Raw genomic sequence first — 16,523 nt, 5'->3', positions numbered from 1 at the left:
TGGAATGTACTCCTAACAGGTAGAATATCTTCTAGCTAAATAACACAACATGTAGAATTACTCGTCCAAAGTTTCATGGCTTAACCCGTTCATACCTGGTTAATTACAAGGGAACCTAGTTCTTTTTTGAAAAGCACACAATGCATCAATGGCCTTGTTCAACTGTCAAAGAACGACAAAAAGAATAGAGTTCATTCAAAATATCTACAAAGTAGGTGGTGGTGGAGGCGGAGGAGGGATGGCGATACGCACACGAATCTTTTTGACAGGTTCTGGAGACTTTGCAGGGAACCTTCTTTCCTCCCCTTTGTGATCTACCGTGATGCGTCCAGCTCCTGATTCCTTTGGAGAGAAATACCAAGTTTCGTCTTTAGAGAAACTTCGAATTATCCCCACATCTTTATCGCGTGGTGTATTTTTCCCTCCTTCTTGTTTTCCTTGATTGTTTTCTTGGCTTTGCATCTCAAACAAGTTCTGGTGATAAGGACAGCGAGCTTTGCCATTTGAAAAGTCTTTGTCTGCTAGAGTTTGTCTTTTACAGGGCTCATAGTTGTTTTCTTCCGCAGTTGCGCATAGTAATATCCGGCTGGTGCGGCATTTGCAGTTTCCGAAGATGTACACTTTGACTTCGCACATTTTTCTATTGGTCGTCAGTCCATATCTTTTTATTAGGGATGGTATAAAGAATAGCGACGACTTGTTCTTACCATGGATTTATCGTGAAGCGATTCCAAATGTTGTTCAGATGTCTTGTTGAGATAGTCAGAAACTACTACTGTTACGTGACTAAATTCGGGGAGTTTAAGGATAGAAGAAATTCGAAATAGACACAAAACCACTCCTTACGATCGAGATGTATAATTGCAAAGTTGAGTCACCAGTCTGTATGAGCCTGGCTGTATGAGTCAATCGGTTCATCTCAAATCCGACTTTTTGGTTATGTAAGTGCTCCTTGGGTTTGACATGACAGTAATGCTCTTTAATCAACGCACTTCAATGTCTGGGGCTATTTACGTTCTTCTTTCTTCTAGTTACATTTCCTTTCATCCTACATATATATATTTATAGTATCCACCCTCAAGTACTGTCAACTGAATCAACATTTGAACATTTGCAATAAAGAAATCTAAGAATATCCAATCAAACAACCCCTTTGTACAGCTTCAACCAACCAATGCCCTCACTCCTCGCGGATCCTTTGGCATAGCAACCTGAAAGTCTCCCACAAAGGAGACAGCATTCTCATCAGTTTCATGCAACTCCAGTTTGTCAAACTTTGTCACCAATGCCGCGACTACTAGATACAACTCCGCATTGGCAAGCTCAATTCCCAAACATTTGCGACCTCCTCTGCTGAATGCCATTTGGTAGTTTTTAAGGGATTTATCCTCAAGCCAGCGATCTGGGTTGAAAGCAAATGGGTTCGGGAAAATGGTCGGATTAGTATGTGCAGATAAAGTCGATATACTCATTGGTGTTCCAGCAGGCAGGGCCCAGTGATTTCTTTGTTCCACCGTCAAGGATATTGGCGGCATGGGGTTCGCATACGGAGAAGGCACGTATATTTCATACTGAGAAGAAATCCGCGCCATTCGTGCGGTAACACCAAAAGAGAGTCTGTTTCCTTCTTCGATAACGGCCGAGAGATAGGGAAGCTTCTCCAGCTCTGTCCATGCAGGATTCGGAGTGTCCAGATTCTCAAGTTCAGTTCGCAGTCTTTTCATAATTTCCGGGTTTGCGAGTAGATGGTAGAAAATGACCGAGAGGGATTTTGCAGGAGAGTCTGTTCCAGCGAGGACAAGAAGTGCGCCTTCTTCTTGGAGCCGTCGAAGGGACTTTTCCTCTGGTGGTAACACCTTGCTGTCTAGAACAGAGTCGTACACAGATGTTTTGCCAGTTGGGCCCAGCGAGCCCTGGTCGGTGGAGGGAGAATCTTGTTTTGATTGCATGAGCCCAACAAGCTCATTGCGAACTCTCTGTCCTATGTTAGATTTTGGATGCGACTGGTTCGAGGCGACTTACGTTAAACAGTTCTAGCATATCCAGCAACCCGGGTGGCATCAGGGGCTTGCTAATGACTAATGGAAGACTTTCCATAAACCTAGGTAGCCATGGGAAGTGCTTATTGACGTGAATACCCAACAGAAGCTGGTTACTATTCTGTCTCGACGTCGCAGCCTTTGCTTCGTCTGCAAGGATATTGCTCTGGTGAGCAAACAAGAAATTGTTGGTAACGCTTTACAAGTCTTGTCAGTAATCATATGCTATAGTCTATGGGGAGGAAACCTGAGACAGAAAAAGGATATACATACTCATTTGAAAACCCCCAAAACAAATCCGACAGGTTCACAGGTGTCTTTTCCTCCGCATGTCCGGCAACTAACTGACACAACTGCTCAACTTTCTCACGGATCAGTGGCTCAAGATGGACGACATTGCGGCGACTGAAAAAAGGTGCAAGTGCCTCCCGGCGCTTTCGATGAATCTCGTGGCTTGCTGTGGTGCCAACTCCACCGGGCATGTTCAGGGCTCGCAGCTGGTAATCATATTTATCCCTGCGAGCCCCAGAGGGCGCATAAACTGTGTCTACGAAGCCAACATCGTTGATATGGACTTCATCCGGGGTTATTCGAAGAATAGGGCCTTAGCAGCCAATGATTAGCGTCATCGTTTCACAACGGATTTGTTCTTGTGGGATTCAAAGTGCGCGAACCATATTCTTGGTGAAGCTCTTGGATTTTGAAAATATATCGACCTGGTTGAATCACATCAAAATAAAACTCGTACCACCAGGTGAGAGCTGCAAGTTTAGGGCCCGGTATATGCGATAAAGGGTGAGCGTAGAGTCTCCGAAGCCCCTCGCCCACGCAATAGACGAGTGAGACGGCTCCTATTGTTTGTATAATCTGGAGAACCATTGTTACTCTTCAACTATTCGAGTTGTAAACAGGTGAATGAATCACTTCGTCCCCAGTTTCATCTTTCTTCAGCTACAGTGTCCAGAATTCCAGATAGATAAGGGTGGGGCGTGTTTGTCAGCTTATTGTTAAATACCGTTACTAGCCAAAACACTGCATATGTATACTCCTCCGGGTCTGTTTACTCTTCTCACACTAGCCCGTACTCAAAACTTAGAGACATATCGACCTAAAAATTACCACCCTGCAAAAAGGAATGCCTTGGTGGGGATTATGGTATTTTGGTCATATCCTTCATTAGTACTCCGTATTTTGTGGCGACAAGACAGGACAAGTCACTACTCCATTAACCAGCACAGCCATGATCGGGGGCCGCCTGGTCTCCTGCCAAGCGATATCATAGATCAAATCCTCGCTCACAAGAGAGACGAGCGTACTTTTGGATACGGCCAAGTAGAAGAGCAGACAGCATGCACAGTTTACAACACACTTCAAAATATAAAGGGAGGGGTTACCGGTCGGTCTTCCAGACCACTTCGCCCTTTTTTTTCCCTCTCAAAAACTAACAGATATCTCTCTGGCTGTGGTTAGAATTCTCTCTTGAGAACTTTCTCTGTTGTGGTGGCGTTTGCAGAGACACATGAGTGTTTGGCACGTTGGATGAAAGCCTCGATGGCTCAAATGGCGATCCGTGGGGTTTTAGCCGCGGAAAAGTTAAACGCAGGTCTCCTATTTCTACCTTGAGCAAGTATGTCAATCATTTCCTTTCTTGCTTGACTATTTTTTATGAATCCAAAGCACGGCCAGTCTTATGAGAGCACATTAGAGTCTTCGTCTTTCGGTGGACAGTACCAAGGATCTTTCAGAGAACCTGACTACACGATAAGGCCAACATATGCCACCTTGCCCACCATTGTGTGTGAATCAGGATGGACGGAAAGGCTCAGAGAAGGCATGAAGGTTTGGCTAATTGGCGGAGAGCCAGCTGTGCAGGTATTTTTATTGCCAAATTCGAGAGAGAGAGAGCAATGGGCGAGTTAGCGGTTTTGCCGAGCAATTCGAACTCGGTCCAAATAGCAATGTTAGATCTGTTCAAAGAGAGGTACGCTCATGTGGACCAAGGATCCTTTTTCCCCCCAAGAGAAACTAATGATCTTTAAAACTAGCTTCCTCGCACCAGCAAATCCTGCCGTTGGGGCCCAATAAAGAATGACTATCATTCGCGGCCAACTTTGGGGCTCTTATCTGCCAGCAGATCAAAATGCTAAATGCCACTTTCTATTTGCCGGTTCGTACGTCCGCGAGGGCGATTTTGGCCCGCATGGGGTTCACGCCAGCCTAATCTCGTAAATGAGAGTAAAATTGGTTTCAGAAAACAACGGTTCTTGTCGCTATGAGTCACTCAGGCGGGCCCCCAAGTAGTATCAATTTATGTCAAAGCCAAGACCGCCCGCGGCATGCGTCGGAAACCGGCGGAGGCGTTTGATAAAAAAGTCTACAGGTTGACACGGTGGAATTGCTAGTTGCACAGCATTAAATATAATCGCCGATCAACATCAGCCTTGTTCCGCTGATTGGCTATGCTGTTGTTACGAATTTACGATGTTTCAAGGCCCGACATTTAAGTACCATAGACTAATTTCCCGGGGGACCTTTGGTTCAACATTTTCTAACCACCATTTGTATTTTACAGAATACAAAGTTTCTTTCTTTTTATTGCTCAGTATTCATATCTTTGGCAAGTCAAGTAGCACTTGCAAGTCTCAAATGTAACTAATCCGACACCGATTGATCCCAGATGCTCTGCACGGTAACCCCTTCAGCCCAACTACTATTAATTTTACCTTCCAGTAGCGTAAATCCAATCTCTTTTGTCTGGCCCGGCAGAAGCGAAAATGAGTTCTCGTCAAAAAAGCCTACCACCCCAGCAGGATAGTCTAGCCAGGTATACAAGGAAATTCCCTTTGTGGCTTCAACGACGAATTTTTGGGTGGAGTTATTGAAGCTCAGCTTCAGGCCAGGGTCGACAAGTTTCGCCTCGTTGGTGTACACGGGGGCGAAGTAGTTTTCATGTGTGAACTGGACTTTTGTCTCGCTGTTTGGCAGGTGGCCAGACGTTTCCAAGGAGAGTATCAGGACGGCATCTTTTGTGTCGGAAATAGGGATATTCTTGATATTGGTGGTGATGATGTCGGTGGTGTTGAGCGGACCAACATGGAATGGGATCGACGTCGCGGCAGTCTTGCTCAATGGCTCGCCTTTGTAATTATACCACGTCAAATTGACTGTGCCGGAAACAGACTCCCACAAGTCGGATATGACAGTGACATTCAACGAGCCGGTGGTCAAGTTCCAGAATGGGGCAACAATGACAGGCTGGTAGATATCCCTTGCCATGTAGTGCAACACTTTCCACCGGCCATCGTATTCAATTCCAGCCCATGTTGGTGCTTGCCAGATATCCTCCAACTGCCAATACAGAGATCCGAGCTGGCGTTCAGGCCGTCCGCTTCCGCGTCGATAGAACTGGATTTCTGTTTTGTACAAGTCTGCCTGGAAGCGCTGGGTTGCAAGACACCAAGCGCTGAAGTTGGCGATTGTATCTGTCTTAAAGGGAACGGGGTAGTATTGTTCCACTCCCGTAGTCATTTGACCCATGCCTTCGGCGCTCTTTGTAAGGTTCATGGAGAGGCCACCGGGAGGGTAGTGATGATTACGGTGCAAGATGACCGTGCTGTTGAACTGTAGATCTTTTTCATCCACGGCCTGTTGCCAGGTATAAACACTAGGCATGCTGTGGAAGCCAAATTCGTTGGCAAACCTATTGACTGGGTAATTACTCATGTCAAAGGCAACGCTAGTAGTGTAGAGATAATAGTCACTATCGGCGTAGTAGCTGCCAGGGGCGATATCGTCGTACCGCTCTACCATGGGAACAGGAAGCGAAAAGTCGATCTTGGTGTAGCCATTTCCGGTTGATGTAGGGGTGTAACTGATTGAGCGACTATTTTCATAGACGATCGGAAGTATCAAGCTGATAAACAGTTTCTCGTACTCAGCCTGATATTTGGGATAGCTTTCTGGGTCGGCTTCATATGCCTCGGGCAGCTCTAGACTCTCGAGCTCATTCCCACCGGCCCAAAGGGCAAGTGACGGATGATGGTTCAATCGGCGGACCTGATACAAGACCTCGGCTGCGACGTTCTCCAGGAATTCATCATTCACCGGGTAGAGAGCATCGCTGAATTCAAACTCGCTCCACAGGAGTATACCACGCTCATCAGCGATATCGTAGATAAAGTCTGGAAGGTAGGCACCAGAAGACCAAACCCGGAGCATGTTTTGATTGCCACTAACAACAGAGTCAAACAATTTGTTCATGCGAGCTTCAGTGACTCGTGGCCAGAATGCATCCGGGGGGATGAAGTTGGAGCCCTTGGCGTAGAATTCATGGCCGTTGACTTCAAAATGCCAGTTTGCTCCTGGTGCGATTCCAAGCGCTAATTGTGCATCAGTGATGTTAGTCTGGTTCAAAATTATGGTACGGAAGCCAGATCTCTTGGTGACAGTCGCCAGAGTTTTGTTTTTGCTGTCGACCACGTTCACGGTGATGTAATAAAGGTTCTGTTCGCCGAGACCATTGGGCCACCATAGCTTTGGAGTATCTGCATCAACAGTAGTAGTCCCTGTTATGGTTCCACTTTTGGTTGTGATGCCAGTTAGGGATCCTGAGGCAATCGACGACTCATTTAGCAAATCTTTGATGTCGATATTCAGCGATGCTCCTTTGGGAAGGGTTCCCAAAAAGTCAATGCTAGCATTGACCACCCACGGTTTAGTTTGGTCCGCGGGTAGGTGATTAATCTGACCTTCCCGGTGGATGTCGATATCAGTGTTTAGCACATAAAGACCGTCATCAGGCTCGAATTGCACAATGTATGCGGGTTTCCATGGCCCCGTGGGGGAAAACGCTGGGCCCCAATCCCAGCCGAAATCGGACTGTTCCTTGCGAATAAACCATCTGTTGTCGAACTCGAAGAGTCCCTGGACGCCATCCGGCCATGCTTTGATAGATTAACAATCGATCCGAGGTCAATTAAACTAATATGTTACTTACTTTCCTGCCCTGGCTGGGCGCTGATGGAGTTGGCAATAGCCGGAGCACTGCCAAAGTCGATGCTGATAACGGGATCGCTCTTGCAAGACTTCAAGATATCTGAAACGTCATACTTCCATTGACGGAATTGATTGTTCGCCGTTCCAACGACTTGACTGCACAGTTTTACTGTAGCAAAAGTGTCCAGCCCGTCGAATATAAGCCAGCTGCTCTCCGCTTTGTTTGATCTAGGGCCAGTCGTTAGTAAATTTCCTTCATCAATGGACCAACTATTAACTTACAGTCCCTTGATGGGCTTGCTGGTGTATGTCCAGTTCGACCAGGCAATCCAACGGAGGTCAATCTCATTTATGCCGTAGTACCTACGGCAGTTATTATCATAATACCCCCCAAGTCATGCTACACTTAGGTTTTCTTACGGATCAGCTGCAATTGGTCATTGTCAGCCATTTACTACCAGAGACGCAGAAGAGAAACTCACGTATAACCCCCGCATTGTGCAAGTCCAAATGGACGTGCGACGGCAAAGACCCCGGGGCCGAGACATTCTTTTCCGGGTTGGTCACTGTCCATTGTTTTCCACTGAGGTCAACAACATTCTGTGCGCAGGCCAGCAGGGGAAGCCCTGTGGTGAGTAACAGTTGTGTCAACAACATGTTTGCGCTGATATTTTTTCCCCGGTGATCTCTCTCCATCAAAAGCAAGGATGCCGCCTGCGGGATATTTAAACCCAAAGATTAGACGCATGAGTTAGTTCAACTAAGGTGCCTGATGCTACACGGTGTGCATTCCGCGTCGAAAACAGTAAGGGATCGGCATGTCCCTTTCTCCAGGCTCGTCATAATGTTGGTCTACCAGGTGCGAAGTGGAGAGCCGGACAGAAGAGGGAAATGCAACGAGAATAGATAAACCCGTGGACTTGCTGTTTTAGCTGCCAATCTTGAATCGACTTGAGACTAGCGTGACAGACAGATGCGGGGTCTGGTTTATAATGTTCGTAGGCGTATGGAGTAGTAGTAGTCATAATAATAATATTAATAAGTAATTGCACATTGAATTAATTGCCCCACAGCAGGATTGGGTAACCATATGAATGTTCCTTCGTTGTCAAGTCCAACGTGACATGGGGGGAAACAACGCTAATAGCCGGTTTGCCGGGATATAGAAGCATCACGTTTGTCTGGTTATTTCGCGATATCGCGCGATATATATTAGTTTGTGTTCTTTATCAAAAGAAATTCGAATTTAAATATTTTATTTCTGGAAATGACATTCAATTAACAATCAAGTGATGTATGTGACGCGCTACCACGGGTTGACATGTATTGTCCCCGGATATATATATGTATACTCTATGCCCACATGTACATACACATCTTGAATAGTTGATATTGACTTGACATCAATTGATTAGGTAATGTTGATAATTAAGATAAAACTTTTAAGACTGAATAATATTGAATAAGTACAGGAGCAAATTTTGATTGATATATTAATTGATGTATTGACTAGTGTATATATGTTGACAATGCAGACGTTAATTCATAAAGTTCGAACGCGGCGGATGTACATAGGAACTACCAGTCTCAAAACATCAATTGAAGGGCAATACATATTTGAACGCATATAATATTGGACATTCAATGTTGTAAATATGCACGTGTACTTAAACACCATAAAACAGCCAAGACGACAAACTATCACCAATAAATGGAATATCTAGTGAACTATTGTTGTTAGTTCGTTCCCGACATTTGAAGTTAAAACAGAAACTTATTCGAGTGCGGTCTGAAATCCGTGACGTGGAATCCGTCATTTTAATTATTTTAATCAATTGATGCTCTCTCCCAGTACTTGTCTACCCAATGCTGAAGCTTATTGCTCTGGAAAGATTATCCGATTGCGATTCCGCGGGTCTTTATATACAGTTAAGACAAAACATAGGAAAAAATATTCGGAAGTCTAGGGTTACATAAGTTGAAAGTTTATTTCTTTTCTTCCGGTTTCTCTTCCGGCTTGGGGGTAGGCAGCTTGAACTGTGATTTGCCAAGTCGTTAGTTACTAGTTACAAGGCATGATTTAGGACATTGCAAAGCTTACCGATTCGGGTGTACGGTCAATTCCTTGTCCAACCTGTTCCCAGGAAGCGGAGCCACCTTCAAAGTTGCGGAAAGCCTGGGTGAGTTCCAGAGGCTCGTAGACAATTCGCTTCTTCTCTTCGTCGTAGCGAATCTCAGTGTAGCCAGTCAAGGGGAAGTCCTTGCGCAAAGGATGGCCGTCAAATCCGTAATCGGTCATGATACGACGAAGATCGGGATGGCCGGTGAAGAAGACGCCGAACATGTCATAGACTTCACGTTCGTACCAGAGGGCTCCTTCGAAGAGACCGGTAACACTGGGAACGGGCTGGGCCTCGTCGGCGTACGTCTTCACACGGATGCGAGAGTTGTGGCGGACACTAAGCATGTTGTACACGACTTCGAATCGTTGATCTCGGGTTGGGTAGTCGACCGCGGTGATGTCGGAAATCTGAGTGAACTCGGCAGCGGTGTGATACTTGAGAAAGTTCATCAGGGGCAGGACACCAGATGGCGCAACGAAAATGGTGAGTTCGTCTTTCCAAACGGAAAACTGTTGCACGTATTTTGGTAGACAAGACATGACATATTGGCCGTATTTGTGCATGCTATCGGCTTGGTCCTGGTACTTGTCTGCGGGGTTCACCAGAGGCGCACGAAGCTCGCCCTGAGCTACAATGACAACACAAGTCAGTTATATGAGCTCAAACTGAGTCAATTGAATGGTGGCGATGCTTATCAATAACATACGAGGTCGTGGAGCGTTCCTCATGTTCGGCACAGGGTCTTCCTCGGCAGCCCTTCGAAGGGGACTGGAGGAAAAGGCGCGGACACATGCTGCCGACCTGGAAGCCGAGCCAAGGGAGCGACTGCCCCCCAGCCGAAGTAAAGTGCGCGTAGCCGCCATTGCGAAGACACAATCGTTGATTAGGAGGTCGTGGACGAAGCCGTGTTCGGCCACTCTCGTCACGATGTCTTTGAAGTTGGCTCGAGCCGCTGCACGTGACCCTGACATAAGCCGAACAATCACGTGATAACCCCACTAAAACCAGCACGGGTGGCCAATCAACACGGCGCAGCCAGAGCCGTGCCAGCGCGGCAAGCCAAGGTTTGCTCCATTCTCTTCCTCTGGTCCTTTCACCAAACACCTTTGATCGCCCTTTTTGCCTCTGGCGCGGAGACTGTCGATATACTTGTTCCCTCGCCCATTCTCCTTTCGTTTCGCTTGCGTGGATCTTTTTTACTCCCCCGGATACCCTTTGGCCGCGCTGTTTTTTACACGCCTTCACCGTCCCTGCGCGGAGTTGTCTGTTCATTGTCTCTCACATCCTCGTTAGTCATGTCGAATCGCAACCAGATTGACTCAGTCATCGATGATGATGACGAGTTTTGGTGAGTGGAATCTTGTGCCAAAAACCTGGCCTAAGTGTGCACTGACGCTTGAGTTCGATAGCCCCTTGTGTATTGAAGAGTTCGATCTTTCGGACAAGAACTTCAGACCCTGTCCTTGTGGATACCAGGTAAGCTGTCTTTCCTCCATCGAAAAATTCACATCCCGCCTTATTTCATCTAATACACGTCTGCTATCTGTTTGCTAACGAGATTCTCCCCTTCAGATCTGCCAGTTTTGCTACAATAACATCAAGACCCACAACGAAGAGGGTCGGTGCCCGAACTGCAGACGACCGTATGATGATAGCACTATCCAGTACAAGGTGCCTGATGCAGATGAGTATGTTACTAGTGATAATAAATACTTAATACTACGCGGACACTAACTAGTTTTTTTTTTGCATTAGGTTCAAAGCCGACTTGGCCCTCAAGCACCGCAAGGCAGCTGCCGCAAAGAAGAAGGAGGTCGAAAAACGCGAAATCGAAGCTTCTAGTCGGAAGAACCTGGCTGGAGTCCGAGTTGTCCAGAAGAACCTGGTCTACGTGATCGGACTGAATCCTACAATCCGAGACGAAGGCCAACTTCTGCAGACGCTGCGGGGTCCAGACTACTTTGGGCAGTACGGTGAAATTGACAAGATTGTTGTGAGCAAGGCAAAGCCGGGCGGCAACCCAAACCAGGGCATCGGCGTTTATGTTACATTTGCTCGCAAAATCGATGCGGCAACCTGTATCGCTGCTGTTGATGGCTCTCAAAATGGGGACAGGCTTCTCAGGTTCGTTCGCATTCCATTCCAGAGCCCGCTCATATTGCTTACGTTTTGTTTTACAGGGCACAATACGGCACAACAAAATACTGTTCGTCCTTTCTTCGCAACGAGCAATGCAACAATCGCAACTGTACATTTCTTCATGAAACTGGTGATGATAGCGAGAGCTACAGCAGACAGGATCTCTCGTCAATGAACACGGCTCAGAGACATGGTTATCCAAATGGAGCTGCTGCGGCCACTGGAAGCCGGCCTTTCAATCAGCCCATCCAATCTCAGCCGATGCGCAGACAGGGAAGCAAGGACGAGACCTCGAAATCATTACCGGATGGTCCTGCTCTTCCATCTTCGGCGAGCTGGGCAAACAAGGACGCCCCGATTAACCGTGCCAGGAGAGTCAGTTTGACTGGTAGTCGTTCCTCCCCAAGTCCCAAGCCGGCTAGTGTCACCATACTTGCGAAGAACGAAGAGTCAAAGAAGCACTCTGTTTCTGGCCAAGACTCTCGACGTTCTACTCCTGCCCCACAACCAACCCAGCAACCCAGCTCCCAAATCCAGCCTCGAGCACAAGAAGCACCTACAAAGGACGTTGTACTTGATTCTCTTCTCAAAGCCGTGAACTCTCCCGATTTCCGTTTCGTGTTTTCCACCGAGGGCATGTCCGATGATGAGATTAAATACATTGAAAATGGACCATCGTTTATCGACCCCTTTGGTGGAGTCAAACGCAGAGCGATGCGGGAAAAGGCAGAACAAGAGCGTGCAAAACAAGAGGTTGAAGCTCAATCTCTGTTGCCATTAACAGTTCCGGATGAGGAAGCTCGAGAGAGCGGAAGCTTGCAACTTGGAGGCGAGCCAGATGATGTGCACCCCGCAAGAGGCGCTGCGACTCGTGGCCGCGACAACCATGGAGCTATTCAGCCGCCATCTCAGCAGGACACGGCTAATAACTCGGCTATTGGGTCTCCATTGTCCCTGAGTCAACAGTTTCAGAACCTGAATATGAACACAAGGAGCCTAACCCCACAGCAGCAGCAGCAGCTAATGTTGCTCAAATCGGCCAATGGCCAGCAATCTAATTTGATGGACCATGCCATTGAGCAAGCGTCCCAGAATCGCCAAGGCCCTTTCCAAGGCACAATGCCGCAAGGCGGGGTGGGTGGACACAGTCGTCAGTCTTCTCGCTTTTCGTTTGCTAACGACTCTGCGAAGAACGCATCAAATGCTAGAATTCTCAGCCAACAAGGATCTTTAACCCCCAACCCGCTTACTACACCTGCTCCACAACAGAACATGTCGAACCAGTTCTACTCGAGCAGTGTACAGGGCCCGCCTCCTGGGCTGAAGACGGCTGGGACCCCGCCTATTAGTGGTGGTGGGATGTTCGCCCAAGGCTACGGCTTCACCTCAAACACAAGTCTTGGTCTGGGTGGAAATGTTGGGAAGCAAGAGCCAAGCCCTGATTTGATGCGAGAGTTACTGCGAGGCCGCAGTGGAACTGCTGGTACGGGTGGCGTGCAGAGTCACGAGGCTAAGCGTGAGTTTATGTTTCCCTTCCTTCAACAGCACAATACCCCCCCTCCCCTGACTCCCGCTACTGGCCTTCTCAGTGCCTTCTATGGTTCCCAAGCCGGTACTTTTACCGACTCTGGGCCACAGAAGCAGAGGAAGAAGGGGAAGAAGCACAGACACGCTAACACTTCCTCCGGTGGAGGCGGTGTAGTAGATCTTGCGGACCCGAGCATACTGCAGGCGAGAATGCACCCAGCTGGTGTTGGTACGACTGGGCAAGTGCTATACGGAAGTCAGGGGCAAGGTGGGTACAATCCCTCTATGATGTATGGAGCTGGATTTGGCCGGTGGTGATTGTCGCTGTGTCGTACTCGAGTCGGTTTTTCGGTCTGCCATCGGACTCCTCGTTTCGTTTGAATGCCCACCATCGTGGCATTACAACAAAAAACAAAAAAAACAAAATTCCCCTTTTGCATGATTTCCCCCCCCCTTTAATGATGATTTCACACCCAATGATTCTTGATGTTTTGAGTGGCACTCTTTCGGCTTTCTTGATATTTTTATTTTTCTGTGTATTTTTTGATTTCTCTATTTTTTTTTTGTCACAGCGAGCATTTGGCAAAATGGTCCATCAAAAGGCGGGCCTTTGAGTGCCTTTGGCGTTTTATTTATGGGACTCCCAAACCTCACATCTTGAGATGAGGTGTTAGATTTGGCGTCACTGCATTCTCACTGGTGATCTCTCTGTTCTGGGTTTCATTTCCTCCAGCCAGCGTTGTTGAATAGGCCATTTTCTTTCAGCACCCGGCCAATTCGACGTTTTGCTGGTAGGAGATCTTATGTACGTTAATCCTCCCTGCCCTGTCTTTTACCCAAGGCGGGATGAATATGTTGAAAGCAAGTTCTCACATACAATGTCCTTAGACATTACCCTGTTGGTCCTTGGTCGAGTGCCTGATTAAGATTGCCAAGATATTCTTGTAAATAATTTGCCCTCATAACGTATATTGTGACTGCTTTGTTTTGTTGCACCCCGTGCGGAGTCGATGGCAGCCGTTACCGTCTCGTTTTGATTTTCGTCCGATACTACATACAATCATTGTTGTTGGTCTTTGAAAACATACTGACGCAGCATGTCTTGACAGTTGACGACGATGAATTTCCACCTCTGAATGCCAATACGACAGATAAGACAGAATTCCCATTTCGACCCTTTTTGCCTAGAGATCCACCAGATATCTCTAGCCGTTCTGAGACACCTACATTGCCTCCTGGACTTCCACTTCCTCTTGGTCATCCAGCGGCAGTGCTTTTTCAAGATGAATCGACCCCCCAAAGTCCAGCCTCATCTGTGAACTTGCCAACGCATCCTTCAGGTCTGACATTTTCACGCCATGGTACTCCTCTCCAGAAATCATTGGATGCCCTATCCAGGCGTCAAACACCAGTGACGAAAGACGCACCTGGTGAGAATTCATCACTGGACAAAATGCGGAATTTTGGCGATATTTCTTTAGGATCCCCTAAAGCAAGGTCGTCCAAGAAGGCTAGTGCTGAATTTAAGCACGAAAAATTTGTAACGGGCAGTCCGCTGCCGTCTTACCCTGATGGAGCAAAAGACCTGAAGAAAGGGAAGCCCATCAAGTTGGACTTGTCCATCCCATCTGCAGAGCAATTTGTGTCATCTGCTGGTAAAGAAGCTACTGGTCTATCGGCGACAGCTCTGTTTCCAACTATTTCAACTGGCTCGAGACCTGGAACTCCTATGACAGGGACATCGAGGAACTCTGATTCTTCTGGAGCGCGTCAGCCTCGAGTACTTCGAGTGGTGGAAACACCGAAGGCAGAGACACCACCACCACCACCGTCTCAAGTGGTTCAGCCAATGCCTTCTGTGGCCCAGACACGAGTTCTCTCTCGACAACCCAGCCTGTCTTCATCAGGTCGGCCCACTACGCCAGCCGATGGATCTGATTACGATCCAACAACTTCTGCGTCAGTTTCTAGAGCAGACTCGCCTCCTCCTACCAGAATAGGGTCAGCGCCTGTCCGTGCTATGACAAAGAATCAAGTAAAGAAAGAGCGCAGATTAAAAGCCAAACAAGCAGAAGAGGCTTTGAAAGAAGAGGCGTCTGTCGCGACAAATGAAGACACCATACAGGCACCAATTCTAGGACGCAAGCGCAAGACTAAGAAAGCGCCTTCTTCAGAGCAGTCCGCAACGACGACAACGGGAACTGCGACAAAGAGCGTTCCTGAGAGCGCCGCACCCCCTGTCAGCGAGAAAGAAAATTCGAAGTCAACTGTGGGTAACCAGAACGCCGGTCAGAAAGAAAAAGATACTGTTAAAGGGGAGAAGCCCACACCACCTGCACCCGTTGCTGAGATGGAACCTCAGGATGAACCGTGGCGGACTGAAAATACCGTTTCGCAATTGATCAAAGACATAGAAACCGGTGGCGGCTCGGTCAAGGATCTATTTCTTGAAAGAAGTTCGCCTCTTTACCTCGTACTTGCGCAACTCCACAAAGCTGGTCAGATTGATCTCAACACCCACCCACTCTTCAATCCAACACCTATCAATCAGCGGACGGATATGAAGTGCACAGCGGATGATTACGATCTTCTACAGGATCCAACTGAACTCACAGAGGAAGCTCGGAAGATACTCGAAAAAGGCTTACCTTTACGGATTAACAATGGCTCTGAAGCATTGAAGGACCGTTGTGTGATCACACCCAAGGGCCGAGTGCTACGACACCTGACTCCTGAAGAAGAAGAGCGCTATTTGAGTTTAGAACGTATCGCAGACTCAGAGACTTCTCATGAGTATCCTGCTCTTTCAATTGCGGAGCCAGATTACACAAACATGAACGGTGGTTTGGCTGCTCTCTTCGCGACTCCAGAAAAGTTCAATGTTCGCTGGGTGTCGGAGTCCCAGGTACCACTGGTTACTACCAATACAGAACCAGAGGATAGCGATTTGGAGGACCATGAGTCTGAAAATTGCCCACCTAATGCTCTGTCGGCCATGGAAGCTGACGCAACGAGACTACACAACACAAATGACTCTAATGGCGCTATTGGCTCGTCAGCTCATCATGCTCTTGAATTTGATGCTAGATCCCCTGCAGTAGAAACTGAAAAGCAGCTTCTGGAAGTAAGAGGCGTGGCATTTGGCGAGATACGGGACATTGACAACATTCCTGCGTTGGATACCGCGGAACTTGCCTCGTATATCCAGCAGTCGCAGAGAGATCTGGAGATTTCTCGCAAGGAGTTTGACGTTATCGACAAAAAGTTCAACGCGCTTGTGAAGCGCAACAAGAAAATTGTACAGCAAGCCCTTGGTACCGTGCTTGAAATTGGGAAATAGGCTACGATGGGGTTTGAGTCTTTTATTGGTTGGAGTTGTGATACCACATTGATCTTATAATGTTGCCTTCCTGTCTAGTATTTGCATTGGCCGTACTAGAAATGTACTATTATTGTTGTCTATTTTGACTTCTGTTTGAATAGAATTTTACTGCATTATCATTGCGATACGTTGAATATTATGATGGTAGTAATAAATAGAGTAGATCGAGCGGTCTGATTTGATCGCGGCAAGCATCGGCACAGCGGTGGGCGCCGACTGTAGCCGAGTCAGCCCGCATCATGGTCTCCGCATCCAGGTCCGATTGTACTTTCCATTTCACACGACGCTCGATTTTCCCAATTCTAGTTTTTTTTTGTT

The 16,523-nt window shown here is 47.4% G+C and overlaps 5 protein-coding genes across 5 annotated transcripts; 1 reads left to right on the top strand and 4 right to left on the bottom strand.

The window, feature by feature from the left end:
* Positions 1 to 204: 204 nt before the first annotated feature.
* TRUGW13939_06535 (uncharacterized protein) lies at positions 205 to 636 on the bottom strand (the record flags this gene model as incomplete). Its single annotated transcript, XM_035489686.1, has 1 exon — positions 205 to 636. The coding sequence occupies one exon, from the start codon at positions 634 to 636 to the stop codon at positions 205 to 207; it is 432 nt and encodes a 143-aa protein (XP_035345579.1).
* A 527-nt stretch (positions 637 to 1,163) lies between these two features.
* On the bottom strand, positions 1,164 to 2,918 carry TRUGW13939_06534 (uncharacterized protein; the record flags this gene model as incomplete). Its single annotated transcript, XM_035489685.1, has 4 exons — positions 1,164 to 1,976; positions 2,023 to 2,236; positions 2,313 to 2,643; positions 2,714 to 2,918. The coding sequence occupies 4 exons, from the start codon at positions 2,916 to 2,918 to the stop codon at positions 1,164 to 1,166; spliced, it is 1,563 nt and encodes a 520-aa protein (XP_035345578.1).
* A 1,773-nt stretch (positions 2,919 to 4,691) lies between these two features.
* Positions 4,692 to 7,691, bottom strand: TRUGW13939_06533 (uncharacterized protein; the record flags this gene model as incomplete). The annotated part of the gene is made up of 4 exons (XM_035489684.1): positions 4,692 to 6,982; positions 7,036 to 7,262; positions 7,317 to 7,397; positions 7,513 to 7,691. 4 exons carry the CDS (start codon positions 7,689 to 7,691, stop codon positions 4,692 to 4,694), a joined length of 2,778 nt encoding a protein of 925 aa, XP_035345577.1.
* Positions 7,692 to 9,020: 1,329 nt separating this feature from the next.
* Positions 9,021 to 10,128, bottom strand: TRUGW13939_06532 (uncharacterized protein; the record flags this gene model as incomplete). Its single annotated transcript, XM_035489683.1, has 3 exons — positions 9,021 to 9,071; positions 9,136 to 9,785; positions 9,864 to 10,128. The coding sequence occupies 3 exons, from the start codon at positions 10,126 to 10,128 to the stop codon at positions 9,021 to 9,023; spliced, it is 966 nt and encodes a 321-aa protein (XP_035345576.1).
* Positions 10,129 to 10,452: 324 nt separating this feature from the next.
* Positions 10,453 to 16,163, top strand: TRUGW13939_06531 (uncharacterized protein; the record flags this gene model as incomplete). The annotated part of the gene is made up of 6 exons (XM_035489682.1): positions 10,453 to 10,505; positions 10,567 to 10,633; positions 10,730 to 10,845; positions 10,913 to 11,281; positions 11,338 to 13,091; positions 13,933 to 16,163. The coding sequence occupies 6 exons, from the start codon at positions 10,453 to 10,455 to the stop codon at positions 16,161 to 16,163; spliced, it is 4,590 nt and encodes a 1,529-aa protein (XP_035345575.1).
* Between the last annotated feature and the right edge of the window lie 360 nt (positions 16,164 to 16,523).

The sequence above is a fragment of the Talaromyces rugulosus genome, chromosome III, assembly GCF_013368755.1.
Source record: "Talaromyces rugulosus chromosome III, complete sequence".
Taxonomy (NCBI): Eukaryota; Fungi; Ascomycota; class Eurotiomycetes; order Eurotiales; family Trichocomaceae; genus Talaromyces; species Talaromyces rugulosus.
Note: the sequence above shows the minus strand (reverse complement) of the source record. Positions and strands in the feature narration are given on the sequence as shown.